This window comes from Cyprinus carpio, chromosome A7, assembly GCF_018340385.1.
Source record: "Cyprinus carpio isolate SPL01 chromosome A7, ASM1834038v1, whole genome shotgun sequence".
In the NCBI taxonomy this organism is placed as follows: domain Eukaryota; kingdom Metazoa; phylum Chordata; class Actinopteri; order Cypriniformes; family Cyprinidae; genus Cyprinus; species Cyprinus carpio.
Window position 1 is genome coordinate 29,085,854 of NC_056578.1, and position 25,567 is coordinate 29,111,420.

The following is a 25,567-nucleotide window of genomic DNA, read 5'->3' on the forward strand; positions in this document are numbered from 1 at the left end:
TGTGAATTAAATATAAAGTAATTTGTATGAAAACTACAAAAGATTTTCAGTCAAGAGCAGTGAGTGATTTTCTCCATCTTTTGTTATTAACATTAAGGACACACAGCAGCCAGTATATTAATCTGCTGTCCCTTTCAGACCTAATGCATGGATCTAGGCATTGTGCCTAGTTGTTCTAAATTCACTGTAAACCACAACTTTAATTGGGCTTATTGCTAAAATATTGCTCATTCCTAGCTCAAATGTGCCTGACATGTGAGAGCCAAGACGGTTTGTTCTTGCATGGCACACAAATATCTTTGAGCCTCCATGAGAACCAATGAGGTGTGTTTGTGCTCATCAAGCAAATACAGTTAAGTTTCCTGTAGTGGCTTTCCTGTATGCCCAGGGCATTAGTTGTTCTTTACTCATAAAATAAATATATTAAACAATGTTGTTAATTTAATTTAAAGAAAAAAACATTTGAAACTATGATAAGAACCATATAGCATGTTCCCGCCAGTAATACAAAATACAACATCAAGGGAAGGTTAATATCACAGGATGTGAACAGGTGACCTAAACCTATTCACCACAGTGCACACTGCACCTCTGTTAGTGAAATAATAGTTACATTTGGCTCCTACAATTACCATATTCAATGTGCATAATGCATGTGCACTGACCATTGTTTACATGTGAACAAAAAGACTAAATTAAATCTGTTTATTATATAAAGCGATCATTTCTTTGGACATGGATTAAACAGCTCAATTCATATGGATATGAACATTAATTTGTGTTTGGAGGATGAATGAAAGACTTATGGGTTTCGAACGACATGAGGTTGAGTGACTGATGAAAGAATTGACATTTTTTAGGTGAACTATCCCTTTAAGCAATATCACACAAACATGTGGACTGTTTTGAATACCAGCACAGCTGCGATTTGACTTTAGGTGGAGGTTTTGTGGGTTATCATGGCTGTGCTTATATCGATTTCCTAATAGTTTATTTATTAATATTTATTAATATCTGTCTACTTATTTTATTTTTTCATGGCTTTGTGGCATGCAAAACTTGAAACTTAACGCTTTGGTTTCTCATTAATTTATTTTCATCACCAAAAAAAAAGAAAAAAAAAGAAATACATGATCTAACCAGAGTTTTTGAACATGTAAAACACCAGCACTTCTGCTTGTGTCTTATTGCTTAATTATCATGCTGGCACTCATGTTACAGCTCCTGCCTTCACGTCAGCAAATTCTCCAGTCCAGACTAACCACACAGAGCTCTGTTCTCAGAGATTGAAAATACATTTGTGCCACTGTAACAACACCGCAAAATCAATCCTTCATGTCAGCGCTTTGACAAACACCTAGACTGAGTTATATAAAATGATCTTAACGGAGGTTTTAGTTTCTGTTTAGTCTCTAAATAAAAAGAATCGCCCCCTGGATCTCATTTTACTTGACCGCTTTCAAGTCATACATTTTTTACTGAATCAACCAGGTAACACGATGAAGATGGTAACGAGCCTGAACAGCTGAACAAACCTGTGAAATAATTAGATCTAATACACTTGATGAATCTACAGGAAACCTCATATCAAGAATACAGGACCGAGAAGAGTATAAAAATATCTAGACTGTAACACAGTAAGCCCCAAACTATAAGCTTTCACTTTTCCAAAGACATTAATTAAAGATACTTGAGAAAATAAAATGAAGAAGACAGTTTCTTTGAAAACATATAAACTCAAGTGATTTCCAGTTGACCCGAGTTTGAATCCATTCTTGGCACACACGTTAGTTATTTTGGGTTATGCTGGCTCCATACTTAACACGATTATCCTTCTGCTGTACAAAGTATTAGAAGTTCAGAAGTATTAGACGCTTGAAATCCCTTATTTACACCTGTTCAATTGCTCGAGGAACTCGAACACAACTTGGCCGTAAGCCCTGCGTTAGCTGTAACGTACTCCTGCAGAACACGTATTATATAATGTCTATGCAATTACTACTGTTATCAGTTTATTATCTGAAAACACAGTATTGCACTTGTAACTGTGACAGCACAGTCTACGCATCAGGTTTCCGTTTGTAAATATGTAAGAGAAGTCGTGACTAGGTTGTGTAGGCTCGCTAACGTTAGCTAGCAACATGGCTATTCATTAGCTCAACGTAAACAAGACACTTTTCTTCAGCGATTATGAAAACTGAATGACAACGGAATATAGCTGAATGGCAATATCAAAGCTCATAACATAACACGAACATAAACGGCATTTTCCAGTGATGACTTACTCTACGTGATGCGCGAGGCGGTGCTGACTTCACAGCTGTCCACGGATTTGACAGGTTGTAAATGAAACCGAACTTTACTTCGCACGCAAAGATAAACAAAGGTTCCAGCCAATGAGAGAGCAGGATTTGCGGACAGACGACCGTCACTATCGTGTGAGGCGATAAGAGGGCGGGACTTACGAGGCAGCATTGGACTCATTCGCCTCAATATTTGGAGTAGTGCTTTCTCCTGATAAAATTGTGTAATATTTTAGATGGAAACCAATCATAATACATTCTTGTGTCGCTGACTCAAATAGAACAACCATTCAAATGATATCAAATAATTTTATCGTATTCACAATGATTAATGTCACGGCTATACGAATGTGCAGAGATCTGCAAGTACAGTACAGTCCGGTATTAAATACAACATTGTCTTAAAACAGACAAAAATGTTTTCAATGACATGACAGTTCATATGATTATATGTTATTATCCATGACTGCAATAAAGCCAGGCTTCAGAGTGAAGAGTTATTCCGCTGTAGCATGTTGTTGTCGTGTCCTGCAGGTAAATGAGTCTCTTTATAACTCTGGAACAGACAGGTGTTTGTGGAGGGAGATTTCTTCAGCACGCTCTGATGGAGATATCCATTAAAGAAATCTGCCGCTGACAGTCTTTTCTTGAAATTCACAGCTTTGAAACCAACCCAGCCATCCTAAAATAAATAAATGAATAAATAAAATGTTAAACAGCAATATTTTTTTAAAAAAAAAATAAAAGGTAATTCAAAACATAAATAAAAATAATGATAGTATATAAATTCTATTAGAGCCTTATACTAAAATACTGGCACAAAGTGAGTGCATCATAAGTGGTGTTTTCAGATTAATTTTCTATGGAGACTGGAGCGCAGGGGATTGACAGCAGATCAGAGTAAACTCTGTGATCATTAAAAACAAGGGAACAGCTGAAGGGGAAAAACTTGCTGTACACTGTACATCCACACCAACAAAGTGGCAGGCCTCTGGCAGTTTGATTAGTATTGAGCATATTCCTTCTGCGCTAGTGGACTTGTGATAACATTTCCGAACTCCATGTGCATACCTTGCAGCGAACAAGTAGAGTACTGGATTCTTTCTGATAATGGACAGACCCTGGCATTGATGATAAATATGGAGCAGCTGCAAAGACATGTGAAAGAAAGTGAGATCACTTATATAACTCTTTCCTGTAGACAAACATAGTTAGTTAGAGCGTTTTCAGACAAGTAGATAAATGTAAATGTTTTCTTTGTTCCGAAAGAGGGACTTAAACTCTTACAATGTTGCATTATTTCTTTGGTTTAGTACACTTTCAGAATGCAACATTTCACAGAGTAACTGCAAAGTGTTTTTGCAAGTCACGTGCATAAAACTGTCTTTTGGATTCTGGGATCATCCATCAATATACACATAAATTATTAAGATTGCAATGGACCTGTTTTGGAGAAAAACAATGACATTTTACGATAAAGTGGTGCTGTTTGGTTTTCAAGTATGTTAAGTAATTTGTTCACCCACAAAATTAAGCAATTTCCCATTATGAACTATAAGCTTGGATCGTTAGGTCAGATTGCTTTCTCGCCACAAGAAAACTGCTCCAGAGTTTTCAGTCTGGCTGAGATGACTTCACTGAGACGATTGCAGACCAGTTATTTTGGTGTGGATCTGAACACGACTGCCATGTTCATATACTGTATGCCTAAATGGAACAAAATAAGGGAGAAAACTGCCAGGTTTCGGAAAGGAAAGCTCCAAATGAGTCAGGTGTGAAAAACCCTTAATCACTTAGTCACAACCAAAACCACAAAATCACCAAATAAGTGTCTCTGGTTACCTGCAAACGACACATTGCATTTGCCAACATAGTCCAGAAGTTTGATGGGATTGCCCATCCACATTGTTTTCAAAGGAATCTGATTGAGAAAAAAAAAAAACACTTGTGTTTAATGTTGTCTAAAATCATAACTGATGTAAATGAATATTTCTTAGGATCTCTTTAGTCCTACCCGAGATCCAATAGCTCGAAACAGCCGATCAATGTAGTCACAGCTATGCTCTTCCCATATTATCCAGGCCATTCGGGAACTGATTTTGGGGGCTGAAGAGGGTTGTATTAATGAGGTTCATCTGTTTTAACATTATTCTCACATGGTGGTCTAATGAGTGCTTCACTGCTTCAGAATTTGCTGACGCTCTGTTTTAGTCATTACCTTGAGAACAGACTTACCAAATGATGCACCCTCCTTAGGTTGCTCCTTTCTGTTTGCTGCCCTTTCTGGAAGATGTTTTAGAGTGTCCATCAACTGTTGATTTAATATGAGACAGAAGTTGTAAAACCATTCATTTCAATCAAACTTTTGATTTCATGCCAAATAGTGTTTTTGGAGCAGCTGCAGAGTGCCAAGCCAAACCCACTGACAAATTTTAAGTAAATGAATTCTTCATTTATTCCTAATTTATAATTTATTCTTTGTAATCCATTCCTGTGATGCCAAAGATGAATCTTCAGCAGCCATTGCTCCAGTCTTCAGTGTCACACAGAAATTATTCTAATATGCTAGTTTTTCCGGAAACATCTCTTATTATCAATGTTAAAGACAGTTGTGCTGCTAAGAGGTGGGAGTCAGTTACCATTCTAGAACCCTCAACCGCTAAAGTGGCTCCGAGCTCATCAGCAGTGCAGTTCTTTGGAACCTCGTACAGCTCTTGCTGAAGAATGGGGCCTACATCAAATCTAAAATATGAAATGAAAGCCATAAAATAAAAGACTTTATAATTGGAAGAGAAATAAAAAGAAATACTTAGAATATTTTATGTACTTAAAAACTGATGCTGCCATGGACCATAACATGTCAGTTACCTCTTAGGTCTTATTTGCATGATAGTCACTCCTGTGACACGGTCACCATGTAGAATCGTATGAAAGATTGGAGCAGGTCCCCGCCAGCGTGGCAACAGACTAGGGTGCACATTCAGGACCCCGCTGAAGAATAAAACACACACACACACACACAGAAATTATGGTCTGTAATAGGCTGAGATCATGCAGTTACACAATGACAACAGACACAAATAGTACAGTATCGATCCAGTCTTTGTGTTTAGTCATGCTTTCTCCCTGAATCCTCATTACTCACTATGGCATTCTGTTGATGATGTTCTCTTTGATTAAACAGCCAAAGGACACCACCACACCAACATCAAACTGTGCACTCAAGTCCACATCTGGCCAGTGGTGAAGAGGGAGTCTGTGCCACTCTGCATACTTTCTGACTGGAGTATCTCTGGACAGCGTCACCACCTCAAGTGAATCTATGACTCCAGCTGTTGAGTCATCTCTACAAAATGAAAAGCAAACTAGTCACATGAATAAAGCAGTATGTTTAATAGCACCCACTGTAATGCAGTAACAACTGGATATCATTACCGAGATAAATGAAGCCGTTTCAGTGATTCCACTGCAAAATCATCACTTCCAAAGAACAATACTCTCCAGCGTGGTTTTGAAGCAGATTGTGTTTGAGTTACAAAAGATCTATTTCTGCTTAACAGAAATAAACTCACATTGCTTTCACATCGACGAAGGCGTGTTATGTAGTTGCTGCAAAGTCCTTGAGACAGCAAACGTCTCTGATCTATGAATTTTAAATAGTTTAGGTTCCACATCCTCTGCAAGATTTCATAAATGACATAAAACTATGTTTAACAGCTAACAAAACACAAAACTATCAATACTCTAAGCACGCAGTAGACAGAGGAGTCATTCTAATCTTTCATGATAACTTCAATCGAGACAGTCGTGACATTTTTCACAAATACGTGTCCAAATTACATTAATTATACTAATCCGTTTTCGCAAACCGGCAGATGACAGCTGCAAGGTTACAGTAACGTGCACACACAGGAACATAACTGCGTCGCCATGTTGATGTTGACGTCATTTCCGCTATAGGTTCCATATAAAAGTCCTGTAATATACGTTTATAAACAGGGGTGCTCACCACTGATCTATAATAGAGAACTATATACATATATAGATCAGTGGGTGCACATCATTTTTTCAGCCTGGTTCTCATAAGAGAACCTGGAGATTTGGTTTGGTCCTCACACTGCATACAGCGTGACCCATTAAATATAACTATAAAAAAAAAAAAATAATAATAGTGATAATATTTTTTTATATTAATATATATTATTTTTATTATATTATTTTTACATACATTTTATAAAATAATAAACTAAATAATAATGTGTGATAATACTATTAAAAAATTAAAAGGTAGTATTAAATACAAATTAAAACTTAAACATAAAATGCTAATATTTACTACTACTTTTTTATATGAATTTTCATCATTTTCAAACTTAAAATGTAAGTATAGTATAAAAGTAAGTATACGCGCTTCCGGATTTAGCTGCTGCTGATTAAAGCGCATCAGTGAATGAATGTCACAGTTTTTGCATTGTGCTTTGAAAATGGCATGGGATAGCCTAGATTTATGCTTTCAGTTTGAATAGAAATCTTATATAGTACAGTTTGTCGATCTAAAATGGTAATTGTGCATAACAGCTGTCAATCATGTCGGTACGCGCTGTCAGAAGTTATTTACACAGCGCATTTCTTATTTTGGTCGCGCATGCGGACCTGCGGACCACTTATGTGCACCTCTGTTTATAAATATTATTTCACAACATTTGCATGACTAACAATTTTTGTTGTATTTAAAATTAACAAAAACACACTGACTATGTTTATAAAGTTGTTGTTATTCTTTCGTGATGAGTTTTTTTTTTTTAATCGAATCTTTTCGATGAATTGGTTGAGCTGACAGCATCGTGACTGAATTGAAAATTTGGCTGATGGGGCTAAAATTTTACTTTAAGGACCCCGTGAAGAGGCTTGATGAGCATTTTTTCTCCTGTGCATTTTAGTGTGGGAAAAATGCAGTATTTCAACGCACTGTCAGAGTAAGAGGATTAATTACAAAATTAAACATTGCCTTCAACTATGCTACTGTTTTCTCCTCTATTTGAAATCTATAGTCTAAGAAGTCTAATCTATAGATTTAGTCCAAGAAGCACTCATTAAACAAAAAAAAGGTAAAGAGAAGCCGTCTGCCCAGTACTCAGCAAAGAAAATCATATACTGGTTAAAAAAAAATATATATATATATATATTTTGGGTGACCTATTTCTTTAAGTGTTCTAATACTTTCTAGAGACATTTTATACTGCAGTCATTCACTGATTGTGTTTGTTAGCTGCCATTAGCCCAGCTAAAAGAAAGGCCACACCAAGACAGTGAGCACCTGGTAAGATAATCACTGTATCTTTTTGTTAATCTGTTCCTTGAAAATAATCATTCAAAAGAACCTATTCACATAAAAGTGTCTTCCCATCACTATTGCTTATTGAACTACACAGAATGATACCACAAGAGGGTGCTCTTCACCAAATCAAACCCTAAAGAGAAAACATGAAATTATCTCCCGGAAATATTTGCGAATCAGCGTCTCTATTTAATAACAGAACTCTGGTCAATATGTAATAAAAGTTTATTACTGATTAAGACAAATTAATGGAATTCCTACAATGCTTTCAGTCTCAATCAATAAGAGAAATGATTCTCAATGCAGGGTCCTATCCAGATGAAGTACATTTAACAATACATTAAACACAATTTAAAAATATATATATCGGGACACATTTTTTCATTCCTAAATACATTATACAAAGAAACTGCTGAACCCTATGAAAACCACCACTTGAAAAGGCAGATGTGGGAATCAGCTCCAAGTTGGTTACCGTTATGTCTCTGTTTTGTGATCATCTGTAGAGTCTGAACAGAACAGACACCACAAATGTGGACAGAAGGACTTCAAAACAATCGTATATATATATATAGAAGAACATTTACATTGCTACATTTGCAACCCAATTTCAATTTAAAGGGTGCTTTTTACAAACCTTACATAAGTACAGAAATAAAGTACTCCTATAGTATAAGATTTTAAAGTCATGTTTCAGCACAGTATGCTTTCATTTAATTTTGTATTCGGAAAAAGAGTTCCTATTAATGCATGTTTTATTAAAAAATAGGGGCTGGGGGGTGAGTCAGCAAGAAACTCTGCTGCTTCTTGTGTCTTGCTATGCTTTAAGAGAGCCTCGGTTCTGTTTGTACTGGGTTGCAGTTAACCATCCATCTCCACTTGTGAGTTCTCAGTGGCATCGTCCTCAAGCACACTGGATGCAGTGAGAGGTTCCAGTTGCGAGTCTGTTCTCATCGACTCTGTTCCATCAGTTTTACAAAGAAAATCAGTGGGAGTTACGCCACCTTTATCTGTGAGGGCAGAAAGGGGGCTGACGGGTGAGTGAGAGGGAAGGCTCTTGGGTGATTCCTCTACGGACACAACATTGGTTGCAGCCTCCACGGTGTCATCCTTCACCCCGTCTGGGTCACATTTTTCAGCTCCAAGAACTTCTGACCCATCCTCCGTTGTGTTGTCCTTGTTTGGTATAGCTTCTGCTTCACTGATCTGAATGGGTTCGGTCTCATCTCTAGCCTCAGTATTTAGTTCAATGGGAATGAGTTGTTTGGAGTCATCATGGGTCCCAGGTGACCTTAATTATGAGGTGCAACAACAAGAGAAAAGCAAAGGAACATGAACAGAGTGACACACAATGCTCCAAGCTGTAATATCACCAGACTGATACACAAGGTTACTATCAGATTTTTAGTTACTATAAAGAGGGTCATATTTCACCTCAAAAGTCTAAAATCTATATTGTATTTATACAATGAATGCTTTATGATCATTTGCAATATTTTATGGCTTCATGACAATCACGGATGTTTTCATTACTGCAATGTGTTTGGAGGTTTTATGTAATACCTATTCTTCTTTGAGTTCTGTTTAGTCTCAGTGCACTTTAATTTAAGCTTATTTAAATAAATCATTGTATTAAAGGCATTACAACACTACTACACCATCATCATACACACTTTACTATTTCTTTTCATTACAGGAACGAGAGTGATTTAAAAAAATAATTATTATTATTATTAATGAGAAATGGAGGCAAGCAAAGTAATTTAATTTTTGATTCTTAAACTTTCATTAAATTCACCCTGGTACTCAACTGACTGACAAATCCTAGAAAACTCATTTCAACACATAAAAAAAAAAGAATAAGACTCTGAAACCTTATAAAAGATGTCAAAGTATTCAGTGATTTTGAATTGATTCTTTATGGTTATTTGCCATAAGAAAGCGACATAAACAGTAATACAAATATTCTCCCACTTGCCTTTCACAGCCACTCATGAGCTTTTCTTTGTGGTCCACAATAATAAGAATATGTTCTTCAGCTTTAATTAATGCAAAAACTTGTTTTAATTTAAGCAAGGTCTCCCAAATACCACTTAATAGGCATCCCAATTAGACTAATGAAAAAAATAGAGATCATTTTATTATAAATGATATTTCCAAACAATTCATAATTCATAATGTATTCACACCGTTTCATCAGAAAAGGTAATTAGTCTCAATCAGGCAAGCTACACTTCCCAGTCTATTTTTACTCTCCTCTTGTCAAAGCTCTACCCTCTACATTCAACAAAAATACAAATAAGCATATGGTGTCATTGTACACCAATACATCATGTGTTTAACAAAGAGAGCATATCAGAACACAGAGTAATGGCTTTAACGATAAACAACAATGGGATTTTTTAAATAGCAAGAAAACCCTAACCTTTTATACTACTTAATTGCACGCAATAAACAACATCCATACCTGTTCATTTCTGATCCTCCATTGGTAACTTAAAAGGAAAAAAAGGTATTCAAGTAAGAAAATGTGACATCACAAAGAGACACAAAGAATATTTTTGCAGTGAGTTGACGTTCGAGCATCATACCTGGCTCCAGGATGGCCTGGCAGGAGTGGTTCGGCCTGTTGAGCAAATGTTCAGTCATCTGGTCAGCACCAGAGGCATCAGCCAGGAAGTCACACTTGAGACACACCAGTGTTAGACTCCTTGAACAAAAAAAAAATAAATTCTGCAAGTCTAACAAATAAACCCCTCTATCACAGTAAACCGTCACATACAAGATCCAAACTTACCGCAAACCGCGTGGAGGCTTCCTCACTTTCCCAAATCGTACTTTTGGAGAACTGCTGTGAAACCTGCAGATGAAAAGATCACTATATAGAGATCTGATTACATACATCTGGAACCATTCCTCATCCATGTTTTCCTCTTACCTGACCATATGCTGTCGGAAGGCTTTCTGGCAACTTGATCTGAACTTGCATATATTGCACCTCAGCGATAAAGGATAGTGAACATAAGGGTCCTTAACCTCTGAGAGACACTCGACACACCTATTTCCTCTACTCGGAAGTCTGTGAAGAAGAATAAATACTTGTTAATATACAAACAATAGGCTGTGACTCTTAACTTCTAATACAACACAATGCAACAGCTGAATCCTATATACTTTGCTTGTTACACGCACACTACACTAGGGTATGTGTACAGCGTGCATGCTGTAAATATAATCAGTGTAGTATGTGCGTACTGTACAGACTAAGCCAGATTCTTCTAATCACACATGCTTTAATGCACCTTAAATTTTTTTGCATTAATTAGTTGCACCGGCCCAATGCTTCACATTCAGAAAAGAAACGGAAGACACTGAACAACAACAAACTACTGGCCACAGCATCAAGAATTACAAATACCTGTGCTGATTAAGAGACACGCAAAATGCTAAATTTTTGGCTGTACACATGCGCTAAGTGTTTGCATCAAAACTGAAGTACACTTTTGGCTTAAGAATCCTCACTTTAAACTTTTAAGTTCATTATTTTGGATGCTTCGGTTCCAGTTGAACTGGTTTGTGGTTTTTGGTTTGGTTGTGTTCGCTGGTGTTTTAACAGGTTGTTTGGTCGTTTCAGGACTTGTGGGTATGATGTAGGACTTGCTTGAAGCTTCGGAAGACACTGGCGCACCAGAAACTGAGGCCCGAATCGTCACCTAAAAGGATTAAATAATGCTAATTAAAAGTATAATCTCAAATAATTTGTGATTATATTTTCTATTATATAGCTAATATAGTTTAGATTACATAGTCTAGATTTCATGGTTATTATAACGATTTGGGTCCAAGCAGACCTTGGTTCCTGGAGGCAATCCTTCAAGGTTTCTAGGCTTCCTATAGGTTCGGTGGAAGTGTGTTTTGTGTTCCACTTTTTCCTTATAGGTGAGGAAATTTAATCGGCACTTTCCACACCTCTGAATCCTTTTTTTCTAGGAAATATAGCAAAAGAAACAAATAACATATACAAAGTTAAGTGACAAGTTATATTCAACAATTAAATTGTGCATTTAATTTAGATGTTTATCAATATTTTTGCGAAAATGTTTTATATTTTATACGTTTGTGTGTGTGTGTAATATATATATATATTACACACACACACATACAAAGTTGTGTGCTTAAGTTTACATACCCCTTGCAGAATATGCAAAATGTTCATAATTTTAACAAAATAAGTGGGATTCAGAAAATTGCATGTTATTTTTTTAGTACGGTCTTGAATAAGTTATTTCACATAAGTGATGTTTGTATAAACTCCACAAGACAAAATAACTGAATATAACAACTGTGGGACTCATACATAATTATAAAAGTTCAAACATTTACTGATGCTCAAGAAGGCAACACAATGCAATAAGGAGGGTGTAAACTTTTTGAATTGGAAGATCAGGGCAAACTGTCATTATTTTTGTCTTCTGGGAAACATAGCTATACATAGCTTCTCAAGTGCAGTACTAAATGAAAAAAAATGATCTTTAATTAAAATAAGAACAAATTTACATATCATCCTGTTCATCATGTTGCCTTCTTGAGCATCAGTAAATGTTTTGATCTTTTGTAATTATGTATGAGTCCCTCAATTGTCTCAATTGTACAATTTTCATGATCCCTCTTATTTTGCTAAAATTATGAACCATTTACATATTCTGCAAGGGATATGTATGTAAACTTATGTGCACAATGGTGTGTGTATATATATATATATATATATATATACACACACACATACATATATAGCTGTCAACATTAGCACGTTAACAGGCGATTCATTTTTTCTGTTACTTTTTAATGAAATTAAAGCAGGGGCAGAGCTAGGGCAACTGCTGCTTCTGTTTCTTTTTTCTTGACAAGAATTGTGTTTATTTAGACGCAGAACGTCTTTACAACCACATAAAACGGGAAATTTTTTAGACTATATATATATTTTTTAATACTGTATATGAGTCAGATTTAAGAACAATTTCTCTGAAATGCAGTGGTTCTCAAAACTATCCTGGTCTGGAGCACCCCAACACTGTCTCCCTTATCTAACACACTCGATTCAACTCGTCAGCTCATTAGTAGAGACTTTAAGACCTGAAGTGGGTCAGAAAAGATAAAAAGTTCTGAGAGAGTTGTAAAATACGATGCATGTCATATCCCGCATCATGTTCAGCAGCGGAAGCTCAAAGCGGCAAAAATACCGTAATAACCCAGCTGTTGTGATGTCTGTTAATCAATTCATCTATATTTAATTTAGAATTTAGTGTTTGATAATTTTATTCAATTTCTGTATATTTCTTACTTGCTGAAGGACACATGTAGCTAAATATGACATTTATTATAATGGATTTATGTGAAGTTTGTTTTAAGTTTACTTAAATTAGCTGTTGTTGTTTTTTTTTACGCCTAATAAATGTTAAAATTGATAGCTGTCAATTATACTGTAATGTTGCATGACTATAGTCAATGGTTAAATATTAGAAGAAAAAAAGAATATATGTTACATATGCCATAAACTCAGGTTTAACAATCTAATCTGCATCATTCCACCACCACGTGCATTATTGTTATTATATACACAGGTCCTTCTCAAAAAATTAGCATATTGTGAAAAAGTTCATTATTTTCCATAATGTAATGATAAAAATTAAACTTTCATATATTTTAGATTCATTGCACACCAACTGAAATATACAGGTCTTTTATTGTTTTAATACTGATGATTTTGGCATACAGCTCATGAAAACCCAAAATTCCTATCTCAAAAAATTAGCATATTTCATCCGACCAATAAAAGAAAAGTGTTTTTAATACAAAAAAAGTCAACCTTCAAATAATTATGTTCAGTTATGCACCCAATACTTGGTCGGGAATCCTTTTGCAGAAATGACTGCTTCAATGCGGCGTGGCATGGAGGCAATCAGCCTGTGGCACTGCTGAGGTGTTATGGAGGCCCAGGATGCTTCGATAGCGGCCTTAAGCTCATCCAGAGTGTTGGGTCTTGCGTCTCTCAACTTTCTCTTCACAATATCCCACAGATTCTCTATGGGGTTCAGGTCAGGAGAGTTGGCAGGCCAATTGAGCACAGTAATACCATGGTCAGTAAACCATTTACCAGTGGTTTTGGCACTGTGAGCAGGTGCCAGGTCGTGCTGAAAAACGAAATCTTCATCTCCATAAAGCTTTTCAGCAGATGGAAGCATGAAGTGCTCCAAAATCTCCTGATAGCTAGCTGCATTGACCCTGCCCTTGATAAAACACAGTGGACCAACACCAGCAGCCGACATGGCACCCCAGACCATCACTGACTGTGGGTACTTGACACTGGACTTCAGGCATTTTGCCATTTCCTTCTCCCCAGTCTTCCTCCAGACTCTGGCACCTTGATTTCCGAATGACATGCAAAATTAGCTTTCACCCGAAAAAAGTACTTTGGACCACTGAGCAACAGTCCAGTGCTGCTTCTCTGTAGCCCAGGTCAGGCGCTTCTGCCGCTGTTTCTGGTTCAAAAGCACACGCCTGTGCACGGTGGCTCTGGATGTTTCTACTCCAGACTCAGTCCACTGCTTCCGCAGGTCCCCCAAGGTCTGGAATCGGTCCTTCTCCACAATCTTCCTCAGGGTCCGGTCACCTCTTCTCGTTGTGCAGCGTTTTTTGCCACACTTTTTCCTTCCCACAGACTTCCCACTGAGGTGCCTTGATACAGCACTCTGGGAACAGCCTATTCGTTCAGAAATTTCTTTCTGTGTCTTACCCTCTCGCTTGAGGGTGTCAATGATGGCCTTCTGGACAGCAGTCAGGTCGGCAGTCTTACCCATGATTGCGGTTTTGAGTAATGAACCAGGCTGGGAGTTTTTTAAAAGCCTCAGGAATCTTTTGCAGGTGTTTAGAGTTAATTAGTTGATTCAGATGATTAGGTTAATAGCTCGTTTAGAGAACCTTTTCATGATATGCTAATTTTTTGAGATAGGAATTTTGCGGTTTTCATGAGCTGTATGCCAAAATCATCAGTATTAAAACAATAAAAAGACCTGAAATATTTCAGTTGGTGTGCAATGAATCTAAAATATATGAAAGTTTAATTTTTATCATTACATTATGGAAAATAATGAACTTTTTCACAATATGCCAATTTTTTGAGAAGGACCTGTATATTGCTCTTGGCTGATATGACTTATGGTTAATCTGGTTTGCTGTTGCCAGGGAGAAGCCCAAAAGGAGTAACCAGGAAAGGAATAGAGTAAGCCACCATTGTCAGTCTGTTATATATTACACCAAGGTGTTCGGCAGACAACCAAATCAATCCAACCTTACAGTGAGAGCCAATGGGGCAACACACAAATGAGTTACATACTGTGCTGACTTCAGATCAGTGAAGTCTCAAGCTCCAAATCCACAGACAAAGAGACAGATGATGTCTTATCCAAGAACAAATCAAAAAGACACACGAGGTAATACACTCACTTGATGTCTCATGTAGTGCTGCATGTACATATGGCCACTGCGAAGCACTTTCAGGCAAAAGGGACAAAGCAGGTCTTTAGTGTTTTCATGAACTGTGCGGAAATGGTTATCCACATCAGAGAAGAAGGAGGACCTGTAGTTGCAAACTTCGAGAGAGCAAAAACAAAATGAGAACCAAGTATTTGAAACACAAATTACAGAGCAACGAGGACGTTTTACCTGACAGGCATAGGGCATCTCTCCAGGTTTGTGATTGTCCCTCATGTGCTCCAGAAGCACTTGCTCCGTCTCAAAAGCCAATTCACATATTTTACAATTGGCTGGGGAAAGAGAAGATAACAATACACTTATTATACATCTAAACCATCAACTTATTCCCCTCTGGTGAAATATTCTCATTCAAATTATGGCATCACTGACTATTTTTACATAACCTCAAACAGGCCTTTATTCTGGCCAAGAACCACCTACTTAAAAAAGAAAAGACGCTGTGGCTGAATTGTGACTTACTGGTGGACTCGAAGGGACTGTGAGCACTCTCTATGTGACACTGCAGTTGAAAGGGAGTCGAATACTGCCGGTAACAATGTTGACATGTAGTGTGACTCTCCCAGCTCTCACTGTTCTGCTTCTCCAACTCCAGGTGATGTTTCATGTGGTTCATAAACCTGAGTGAGAGGGAAAAGAACAGAGGGATGGCATTACTACAACTAGCTGATTTTCAGCTGTAGTCTTCATTTACGTAGTCGTTGAAGGATCAGAGGGCTGTTAACAGCCCCAGTGACCAACTCGCTGCTAAATTATTGACAGACAACTTCTGACATTCAAAATGATCCCTCACAGTGGAGCAGACTCCTGCGGCATTGGCAATGAGCCCAAAATTTTACTCCGCAAATGAAAAGCCACACATCACAAACGCAGTCCGTTCTGGATTGTGATTGTGTAAGGGATCTCTCATAAATGACTAATAAAATAAGTAAATAATGTTCTTACTGAAGCTGCAACAAGCACACATACATTCACAGAGTAAAGTGACTCAAAAAACAATGAACATAAACCCATTGTTTATATTCATGCAGTGCTCATGCACCCATTTTGGCAAGTTTCGTGTGACAGGTAATAGGTGAGAAATCAGAGTCATCAAGTCTGTAACCTCTTATCTATTCTTAATCTGTGTGTGTGTGTGTGTGTAGAGATTTCAACCAAAATCAAGTGCTTCCAAGTCAGCTTGTGGTAAGAGTGAGAAAGCATGCACCTGCAACATGTGACATTAACAACACCCTTTAAGATAAATTCCCTGCTCCACAAACAGCTGCAATCTTTGGAGAACTTAAGACAAAGGTGTCTAAACAGGAACTAAACAGGAAAGCCTTTGATGTGTGAGGAAGTGAATGACAAACAGATGTACAACATTCAAACAGGTAAACCACTACAAAGTGTCTGCTCTCTCAGTAGTGGAGTTTACTTTTGCTTTTCAAAAGGCACCTAAAAATAGACACATGACATCCTCTGAGAATCATGCAGTTTCAGATGTTGTAACCAAAGTTCACATCTTATTTTTGAAACAGGTTCCGGCTTTGTCTACAGATTACGCTGCATTTTCAAGATACAAATGAGCAGAACATGGACTATAAACTCATCATAAACCGTAATTCATCAAATACGTCTGAAGGGCAGGGAAAATGCCAACGTTAAAGTAGCTAATGTTCAGCATCCTTTAGGAATACAAAATAAAACTTATGCACAGTTAAATATAATTAGCCAAATTACAAACATACACCATTAAAAGTCATCTTTGAACAGTGCAAGGCCTGTGCGTGTATACTCAACAAGCATTTGAGCTCCCAAGGGTTTTCAGGAGATAAATTAGCAAATATTCTACTTAAAGTTCATGTTCTAACAGTGCATAATAGCCATTATAATACCAGCAATTATACTGCGCTGCTTCTTTGTTTAATGAGGTGATGCTCAGACTGCCTCAGTTCTCTCTGCTTCACCTGCCATTGGTGACCTGACGTTGAGCAGCCAATTTTTCAGTCAGCATATTCTGCAACCTCAGCTCCCCTAATAGGGATTTTTATGCGGCTGAACTGTGACCCCTGCCGCCAGAACTTGGGGTGCTCTGCAAACGCGCCTCCCCATTAAAAGGAGCTTACTGAGGCTTTTCTCACGCCGTGGCTGAGTAAAGTTATTTAATCTCAGGAACAGTTCTTACAGCAGCCAAACTACCCTCCATTATTCATCTGGGGCCCCTAGAGGGAGCGGGGGTCTGATAATGTCATCCATCTGAGAGGGAATGGGGTCCAGTGATGGGGTCTCTCTTTCTCTAACTATTGCTCTCTCCATCTCAGGGCTCCTGTAGCTAATGGCTCTCATGAGCAATGTTCCCTCTAAGCCCCATATGAGATGTTGCTCCCGCACAGACCAAACAATTATACAAAGAAGCAGACTTAAATTACATTTTCATTTGTGACAAACTGAATTGCAGCTACCCTGACTAAGGTCTATAGATCTATAACCACCTAAGCATCTGACTGATTAAAGATGTTACTTAAAAAAAAAAAAAAAAAAAAATACATACAAACACATACATACATATATTTTATTTTTGCATAACTCCAAAAATAAACGCTTGAACAAATACCTGATATTGTTCTTGAGCATTTTTAAACAGCTGTTGCACTTAAACGTGATGTTGGACTTGAACCTGGGAATCAGAGATGGATCCCCTTCACATTTCCCGTAGTAGAAGTCTGAAACCAGCATGATAAGTTTGCCTTTTTCAGACTCGTAGACTTTCAGTGCACTGGCTTGTTTGTCAGGCTTTGATGTTGAAGGGAACACAGAGTCCAACAATTCAGGACAGCACAGCTGAAGAACAAGAGGAAAAAAGCGTCATTACATCTCAATATTGCTTCTCAGCTGAGGAACCCAAGTATATCTGTCTCTCTACATCAGGAGGTGGCAACCCTTTTGGAATGAAGTGCCATTTTTAACTTTTCTAGTTAATCAGTCAATCATAGAGAGAGAACTTGCATGCCTGATGAGAGAACAAACCTAGATATTCTGTTTACCATATCTGATGTGAATAAATGCCAAAATTAAATCTAAAGTGATCATTCAGCGACCACTCGTTAGAAGAACTGGATTAAACTGCTCAACTCATATGGTTTACTTTTATGATCTCTTTATGAAATTTTGGTTGCATTCATTCGATGGAGGGAAACATGATGAGAGTATATTTTAAAAAGATCTTCAATTAATGTCCAAAGATGTATGCGAGTATTATGTTTTTAGAAAGACATGAGGCTGAGTAACTGATTACAGAATTTTCATTTTTGGGTAAATGATCCCTTTTAAGAAAACCATGTCTTATTCTTTGTTTTAAAACACTGCACAAGATAACATCTCATTTATGCAATGAATCATTTTGAGAGCAAATATAAACAGGCTGCGGGATGGTGAAGATGACGACACACTACAGATGTCATGAACAGCTATGTTAACACTGAGATGTAACACTGCATGACTGAACGCGATAAAGCTGTTGCTAACACAAGAAAAAAAAAACAAAGTAAAACATACCAACCTTCATGTGATTTTTTAAAGGCTGAAAGCAAAACACATTCTGACACCTGGGACACTTCTTTGTGAAAGGGAAATAATTTTCCCCAGCTGTCAAAGGAGGAAAAAAAGATTAAAAGATGAACAGAGATTGTTGCTTCTGGAAATTCTGCAATACATATTGGACAAAAACCTACCCATGTCAAGCTTACCTCCTTTGGACCCACTGTTGTTTGTGTCATTTATCATTGTGCCATTATCTGTGGGTCATAAAAAGAAACATCCAATAAAGTCTCTATCTTCAAGTTTTGTCAAACAACCTTCACAAATTTCAGAAAAGCCAGAGCGGCCTTGGGATTTTCAAAGTGTTATGGTACCTTTTTGCAATTGATTTTATTTTATTTTTTAATTGTAGCTTTGTTTACAGACAACAAATAAATCCCATTTTGTTGTCATGGTTAATTGCAGTTGCTCAATCATCCAAAAATTATGGTGGGTGGATGGCAATCATAATTTGGCAGGATGGTAGGTGGGTGGTAATTGCAAACCTTGGTTATAACCCTTTCACTTCGGTCAATAACACACTAACCTAGAAAAAAGGTCTACTGGTAAAGTAGTGGATACACTGATATAGCTTATCAATCGGCACAGACACAGGCTTACCTCTGCTGTTCATGGTTTGCAGGGATACAGTTTTCTGTTTTGTTAGTGTTGGTGGGACAATGCCTGTTGTGTTTCGAGATCCTGAAGTAGTTTGGGACTGAGGAGAAAGGTTAGCCGGGGTTTGCACATTGAACAAGGTCACCACATTGTCCTGGATATGCTGCACTTGAGGCCTATGAATGATTCCCTGCTTTGGTGCAGCAATGACTTGCGGCACTATCTGCTGACCTGCTGCTTGAGAAACAAACACATAAAGTAATGAAGCAATCACATACCAATTCACCTCATTTGCATACACTACCTTTCATATATTTTTAAAGAAATTAACACTTTTATTCAAGGGTTCTCAACTCTGGCCCTCAAGGTCCACTTTCCTGCAAAATTTAGCTCCAACCTAATGGCTGGGAGACATAGGCAAAAAAAACGATCACCATAAAATTTTTCATGTCAGTCGAGGTCGTGATAAATTATTTTTATTTCTCTTTATTTCTTTCAAGCTTAAAGGCAGATTTTTGACTCCTAAGTAAAGTCGTAGAAAATCAAACCATTAACTGTGGTTTTAAATGACTCTTTATGGTCAGAACATGACAAAAACATCACGCTTTCGAATTGTTTACACTTATCCAGTCATTCTTCCTTAAAATAAATATCTTAATAGAAAAATGTATTTCTTAGTTTCTGCATGTTCTAACAAGGGATATTATATCAAATCACAGTTTGCAGGGCAGCCTACAATCATAATAATAATAATATTACATTTTTTGTGTCTTAGAAATGCACATTTGACAGCAGCTTGAGTTAGGATGCAGAAGCTAATTTGAGTTAATTATAAAAATATAAAAGTAACATCTGTAAAAATTGTAACAATTATTATATGGTGATATGGTTATATTATATCATGATAACCTAGGGTGACCATATTTTAGTTTTCCAAAAAGAGGACAGTGAGTGCAGGGGTGTGGTTGGTTGGTGGTTAAAGTAATGCCGAAAACGCCCAAAGTAACGCAATCCCACATATCAAAACTCAAAATATGTAATTTCCATACTTAATATACATATTTTACAGTCCCTGTTATGCATATTGATCATAAACACAGCTAAAAAGCTTCCTACCAGTGGCCCTCCTTCACAAAACTCAACATCTAGCACAGTTTTCATAGGCAGAATCAGGGCCATAGCAGGGGTTTGCGGGGCCCCGAGGCAGGTTGTACCCATGGGCCCTGTTTGAAATCGAGTGAATATCACAAATAAATAAATAGAACAAAAATAGAAATTAAACAATGTTTCGTTTTTTCAAGTTTGTATGCATTCGGGTACAGAAACTGAATAATCAAATGTAAAAAAGCATTGCATAGTCTTCACTGCATAAATTCAATATAGATTAGGCTAGTTCTTGTTAAAACTAAAAATGTATTCAGTCAAGAGCAGTAAGTGATTTTCTTTCATTTCCTTGGATTAACATTAAGGACACTTACAGAGCCCTGGGCCCCTATAATCGTATTCGTCACCACCACTCTACTAGCAACGGCCCTGGGTAGAATGCAAAATGTTTCAATACAAGCATTTCAGTCAAATATAATTTATGAAACATTTCAAACCCATGGGGGAAAATCAACCCATGGCAACAGTTTAAAAGTAGCCCAATTCCATGGGGAAAAAATGCAGACTTCCCTGCATCCAACACGAGCTGCAGGAGTCAGATTTAACTGATCACGGGTTGAGAGGAGAGATGGCTGATGGATCATGCTGGAGGATTTGCTGCTCAACAGATCCTGAGCTCATTGACATATCTAAACTTCCTTTTCACAAAGCACGAGTGATCGCAAAATTGAAAGTGAAAGTGAACAGCCAGCGCTCATTCAAAAGAGATTTAAATACGCTGCATATCGATAGCGACTCCCTCATGCATAAAAATTATATGCAATATTAGAATGTTTGCGGGAGCACTGGACAAAAAAAAAAATCACGGGAGCGGCCGATAACGGTCAGAAATTCAGCAGGAGTGGGATTAAAAATACAGTCCCTCACAGGGCTTTAATACAAAAAAAGCATACAATGAATGGTGACTGTAGAAAAGCCAAAACCCGGACATTTTGGGCGATTTAGAAATCCCGGCCGGAAGCATTTTTTTAGGTCCAAAAAGAGGACATGTCCAAGAAAAAGAGGACGTATATCAATCTATGCTAAACACAGTTAAAACCGCACACATGGCATCTCAATACCATGGTAAAAATTTACCCATGTAACTATGGTTTATAGGTATATGTATGAAAAACAGTAGTCTAAATAGTATTTAGTATAATTGAACAAACCCTATAGATTAAATCACAAAAATACTGTAATTATATTCTATTACGCTTTTAATGTTTAATACATATCTACATTAATAATATAATAAAATTCGATATGAATATCTCATATTTCTGCCACAATATCATGGTGCAGTCAGTGTTACTACAGTAAATCCATGGTAAATGATGGCGATTTTTAGACTTAAAATCTTCTAACTGTATCGTTGTGCACCGTGTTTCTCAGCTCTGTTTTATCCGGCTTTAAACTAGTTTAAATCACTGAGTCATTTGTGTTCTTTGCTGATTCGCTTCACACTGGATCTCACAGCGCTGTAAAGTGGTTGCATGAATGAGAGTTATCAGCGAGTAAACACATCTGCTCTAGTGAGCTCGCGCTGCGCTGCAGTTTGAACTTTGAACCGAGCAGATAAATGGTCCTCGTGATGTGGTTCAAATGAGTAACGCTGTTTCGTTAAACTTTAGGTGCATAAACATTATGAATATTTATCGAACTCTTGTTATTGTTTTATCAAGGAAAATTATATCATGATAATGATCTTATCGTTTTAATCACCCAACACCAATTAAACACACCTGAACAAGATAATCAAGGTCTTCTGGATCGCTACAAAGTTACATGCAGGTGAGTTTGATCAAGCTTGGAGCTAAACACCAGGAAAGTGGATCTTGAGGCCAGAGATGAGAACCTCTGCTTGTATTCAACAAGGATGCAATAAATAGATCACAAGTGACCATAAAACGTTTATAATTTTACAACAAAAAAAAAGTCTGTTTCATATAAATGCTACTCTTTTGAACTTTTTATTCATCAAAAAAATCATGAAAAATATATCACAGTTTGCAACAATGATAATAAGAAGAAGAAATGTTATTTGAGCACCAAATTATCACGTTAGAATGATTTCTGAAGAATCACGTGACACTGAAGACTGGAGTAATGAAATTCAGTTTTTCCATCTCAAAAATAAGTTACATTTTAAAATAAAGATATTTCAATTTTAATAAATTATTTAATTTATTTATTTGCAATAATATTAGTGTTTTTACTGTATTTTTGGTCAAATAAATGAAGCCTTTGTGAGCATAAAACATCTTTCAAAAATCATTTAACAATTTTACTAACCCCAAACTTCTGAATGATAGTGCACCAAAAACAAACTACACAAACACATTAATACCTGGCGCAACCGTGAAATTGGTTCCTGGTGGATACTGTGACCCCAGAGAGCTGATGAACGAGGTGTTGCTGTTGAGATTCTGTGGTGATGCCACAATGTAACCCTGGTGAAATGATAAAGAAAAAAATAAGACTCCGTACCCTGACCAAATTCAGCCTATGAACACACGCATTAATGAATCTAAAATCATGCACGTTTATTACTAATGTATAATTTAACCCTAGTGGGAAGAAGCCTGTGGCTACTATGGGCAGAAAGCAACTCTATCATTGTACTTAGCATTTGTTGACAGATTTATATCACAGATTTGACCTGGGTAAGTTACCTGATTGTTAATAATGATGGGTTGAGGGGCTGTTTGAGGTCCTAGAGCTGTGTTGAGAGGGACGAGGACAGGATTCGCTCCTGACAGGGCAGAGCCTCTGACCATGACTGTAGGACCTGTAGCTACCCTAGCGGGGTTTGACGGCGCTTGCGGAGTATTTTGTGATGATGCCAACGTAGAGGGTTTTGGAACCGGGACATTCCGCTTGTTCTGTTTGTTTACAGCACCTGAAGATCACAAGAACAATGAGCAACATTCTTAAGTACAAGACCAGAACAGACGTGACAGTGTCCCATAAAGAGAGTCAAAGACTCAAACCTGGTCTCGTGTTGGCTGCAGGCTTGGAGCTACAAATTTCACCAACAAATATTGGTTCATCATCATCATCGTCATCATCAAGATCTATCAGATTGATTTCTGGTATTGCCTTCTGCCACGGCTCCAACTCCTCCTCTTCACACTCCATAAACAGCTCAGACATCTAAGAGGAAAGCAAACATATCAGTGCAATGCTATGTGGTTAATGAAATTATACCAATAACCCACAGATTACATCAGAACCTGGGTGCAGACATACCAGCACAGCTACACCTCAATAAAAACTAGCAAATGCTTGAGATCCCAGCAAAACTAAGGTGCCATACAGACCACTGAAATGCCACAAAACAAGTTATGCGCTAGAACCAAATTATCTTTGCTCCCCACAGGATAAGATATACTTGTAGACATGCTAATGTTAAGTTTAAAAACCCAACTATAGTAATGCAAACCTGTGATCCACCTCTAGCAGCCACGAGACTGTTACTGCGGACACAGACCGGCTAATATGCTAAATCAGATTCCCAACATTTACTCCCAGCTAGTACTTTAAAATGCACTCAAGAAAGAATTGCATAAATGCTAAGAAATCAGAGACACAGATCTAGCACGTTATTCAGACATCCGTTAGCAGGCAGGTCGGCTCTGTCTGGAAGCTAACATGCTAAAAAGCAAGAAAAATAGCAAGCGCCTGCAGCGAGAAACGGCAAATGTTCATTGTCTTCGTTATGTGACCATATAGGCAAACATTTCAAATTTAAAAAAGCGAACCTCGGCCTTACCTTTTAGAATCTCGGATTATTTACAAACAACATCAGTGTTGAGTCAGACACACTCACAGCGGCATGAAGCGCGGAGGCTCATGGGAAATCAGAGGGGCTATTGTTAAGACCGAAGAACCTCACGGCCCTCGAGACTTTTTTCAACACTTTGACAAGTCTCAGTTTTTGACAGCATTAAAAATATAGAACATAAAGCAACTGCGTGCAGAGAAGAAAATAAACCAATTATAACTCATACGTTAATGAGTCAGACTATAAAACTGGGACAAAACAAAGACAAACGTGTACATTACAGAACATAATCCTTCGTAGAGTTTTAGATTTTAAGACTTGCATGTGCTACTTTATACTAAAACTGCAGCAAACGTATTTTAAGTTAACTAATGGATGTTAACATAAAAAAATAACATTAGAATAACATCAGAAATGTATAAGTAATAGTTTGAAGTAATTAAATGATGATAAAACAGGACCACAGTAATAATATTTGGTTAACTTCGAGTTAGAGTTCAGTTTTGACAAGCAGCAACTTTGACAGTTTTGTCTCGCTTCTGTTTATTTTGACCAACAGGTGGCGCTATGAGTATTGTGATGCATGCCATTTATAAATAACCGATGTCATCATCACCAGCACATCTCGTGCTTTCATTCAGAAAGTTTGGAGGGAAGGGAGTTTGAAGATTTTTTTTTTTTTTTTTTTTTTTTTTGGATGGCTTTTGTTGTACATCTGTAAGCTGTTTTGGCTTTGTGATGTTAAACTGTGCAGCCCTTTGTTCTGTACAGGCAATTAGTTTGTGATGTGCTTTTCTCAGTCTGTTGAGAGATAAATATCTGTAAATGAACTTGATTAAAATTGGTCAATGTTTGAACGGACATAATGACGTAATATATGTTCCCTGTTCTCTGATTTTTATGAAGTACTTCTATAGTTGTAGCCTACTGAATATCAATATTTTAGATATCATTGAATGTAAAAATTGTATAAGAGCATTGCAATTTTTTATGCAAAAAAAGTGACAATATTTACAATCAAAATACAGGATCATGTCAAATACAGGACAACAAACAAATATATATATATATATATATATATATATATATATATATATATATATATATATATATATATATATATATACATACACACACACATATATATAAAGGCAATTGTAATTAGGTTAATACATACAGCATACTCTCATAATTAATTGTAAAGATCATTATGAATGAGCTATTTGTTGCCAGTAAGTTGCTTTTAATTTTATGTCAAACTTTCTAGTG

At 37.1% G+C, this 25,567-nt stretch overlaps 3 protein-coding genes across 9 annotated transcripts in view; all 3 read right to left on the reverse strand.

Annotated features, from left to right (window-relative positions):
- The window catches only part of ppip5k1a (diphosphoinositol pentakisphosphate kinase 1a), a 35,447-nt gene extending 33,002 nt beyond the window's left edge, over positions 1 to 2,445 (reverse strand). For all 3 annotated transcript variants that reach the window (XM_042760724.1, XM_042760722.1, XM_042760723.1), the window contains exon 1: positions 2,286 to 2,445. The gene's annotated coding sequence lies outside the window, so the exon portion shown is untranslated. The remainder of the gene's footprint in view (positions 1 to 2,285) is intronic.
- A 153-nt stretch (positions 2,446 to 2,598) lies between these two features.
- Positions 2,599 to 6,257, reverse strand: LOC109059885 (methionyl-tRNA formyltransferase, mitochondrial-like). Its single transcript, XM_042760725.1, has 9 exons — positions 5,739 to 6,257; positions 5,449 to 5,649; positions 5,172 to 5,294; positions 4,943 to 5,045; positions 4,539 to 4,614; positions 4,318 to 4,409; positions 4,146 to 4,224; positions 3,375 to 3,451; positions 2,599 to 2,985 (listed from the first exon to the last, which is right to left on the reverse strand). Exons 1-9 carry the CDS (start codon positions 5,975 to 5,977, stop codon positions 2,788 to 2,790), a joined length of 1,188 nt encoding a protein of 395 aa, XP_042616659.1. The 5' UTR covers positions 5,978 to 6,257; the 3' UTR covers positions 2,599 to 2,787.
- Positions 6,258 to 7,848: 1,591 nt separating this feature from the next.
- LOC109059904 (zinc finger protein 280C-like) lies at positions 7,849 to 24,442 on the reverse strand. 5 transcript variants are annotated; one of them, XM_042760730.1, is made up of 18 exons: positions 24,287 to 24,442; positions 23,505 to 23,667; positions 23,187 to 23,413; positions 22,862 to 22,964; positions 19,372 to 19,602; positions 18,921 to 18,968; positions 18,734 to 18,819; positions 17,789 to 18,015; positions 15,655 to 15,812; positions 15,364 to 15,464; positions 15,145 to 15,291; positions 11,493 to 11,627; positions 11,164 to 11,354; positions 10,580 to 10,720; positions 10,439 to 10,501; positions 10,233 to 10,351; positions 10,109 to 10,136; positions 7,849 to 8,932 (listed from the first exon to the last, which is right to left on the reverse strand). In XM_042760730.1, exons 2-18 carry the CDS (start codon positions 23,665 to 23,667, stop codon positions 8,503 to 8,505), a joined length of 2,598 nt encoding a protein of 865 aa, XP_042616664.1. In that variant the 5' UTR covers positions 24,287 to 24,442; the 3' UTR covers positions 7,849 to 8,502. The 5 variants fall into 5 exon arrangements, with proteins under 5 accessions (XP_042616664.1, XP_042616662.1, XP_042616663.1 ...); XM_042760728.1 differs by having other exon boundaries at positions 18,906 to 18,968; XM_042760729.1 differs by having other exon boundaries at positions 19,372 to 19,605.
- Positions 24,443 to 25,567: the final 1,125 nt, after the last annotated feature.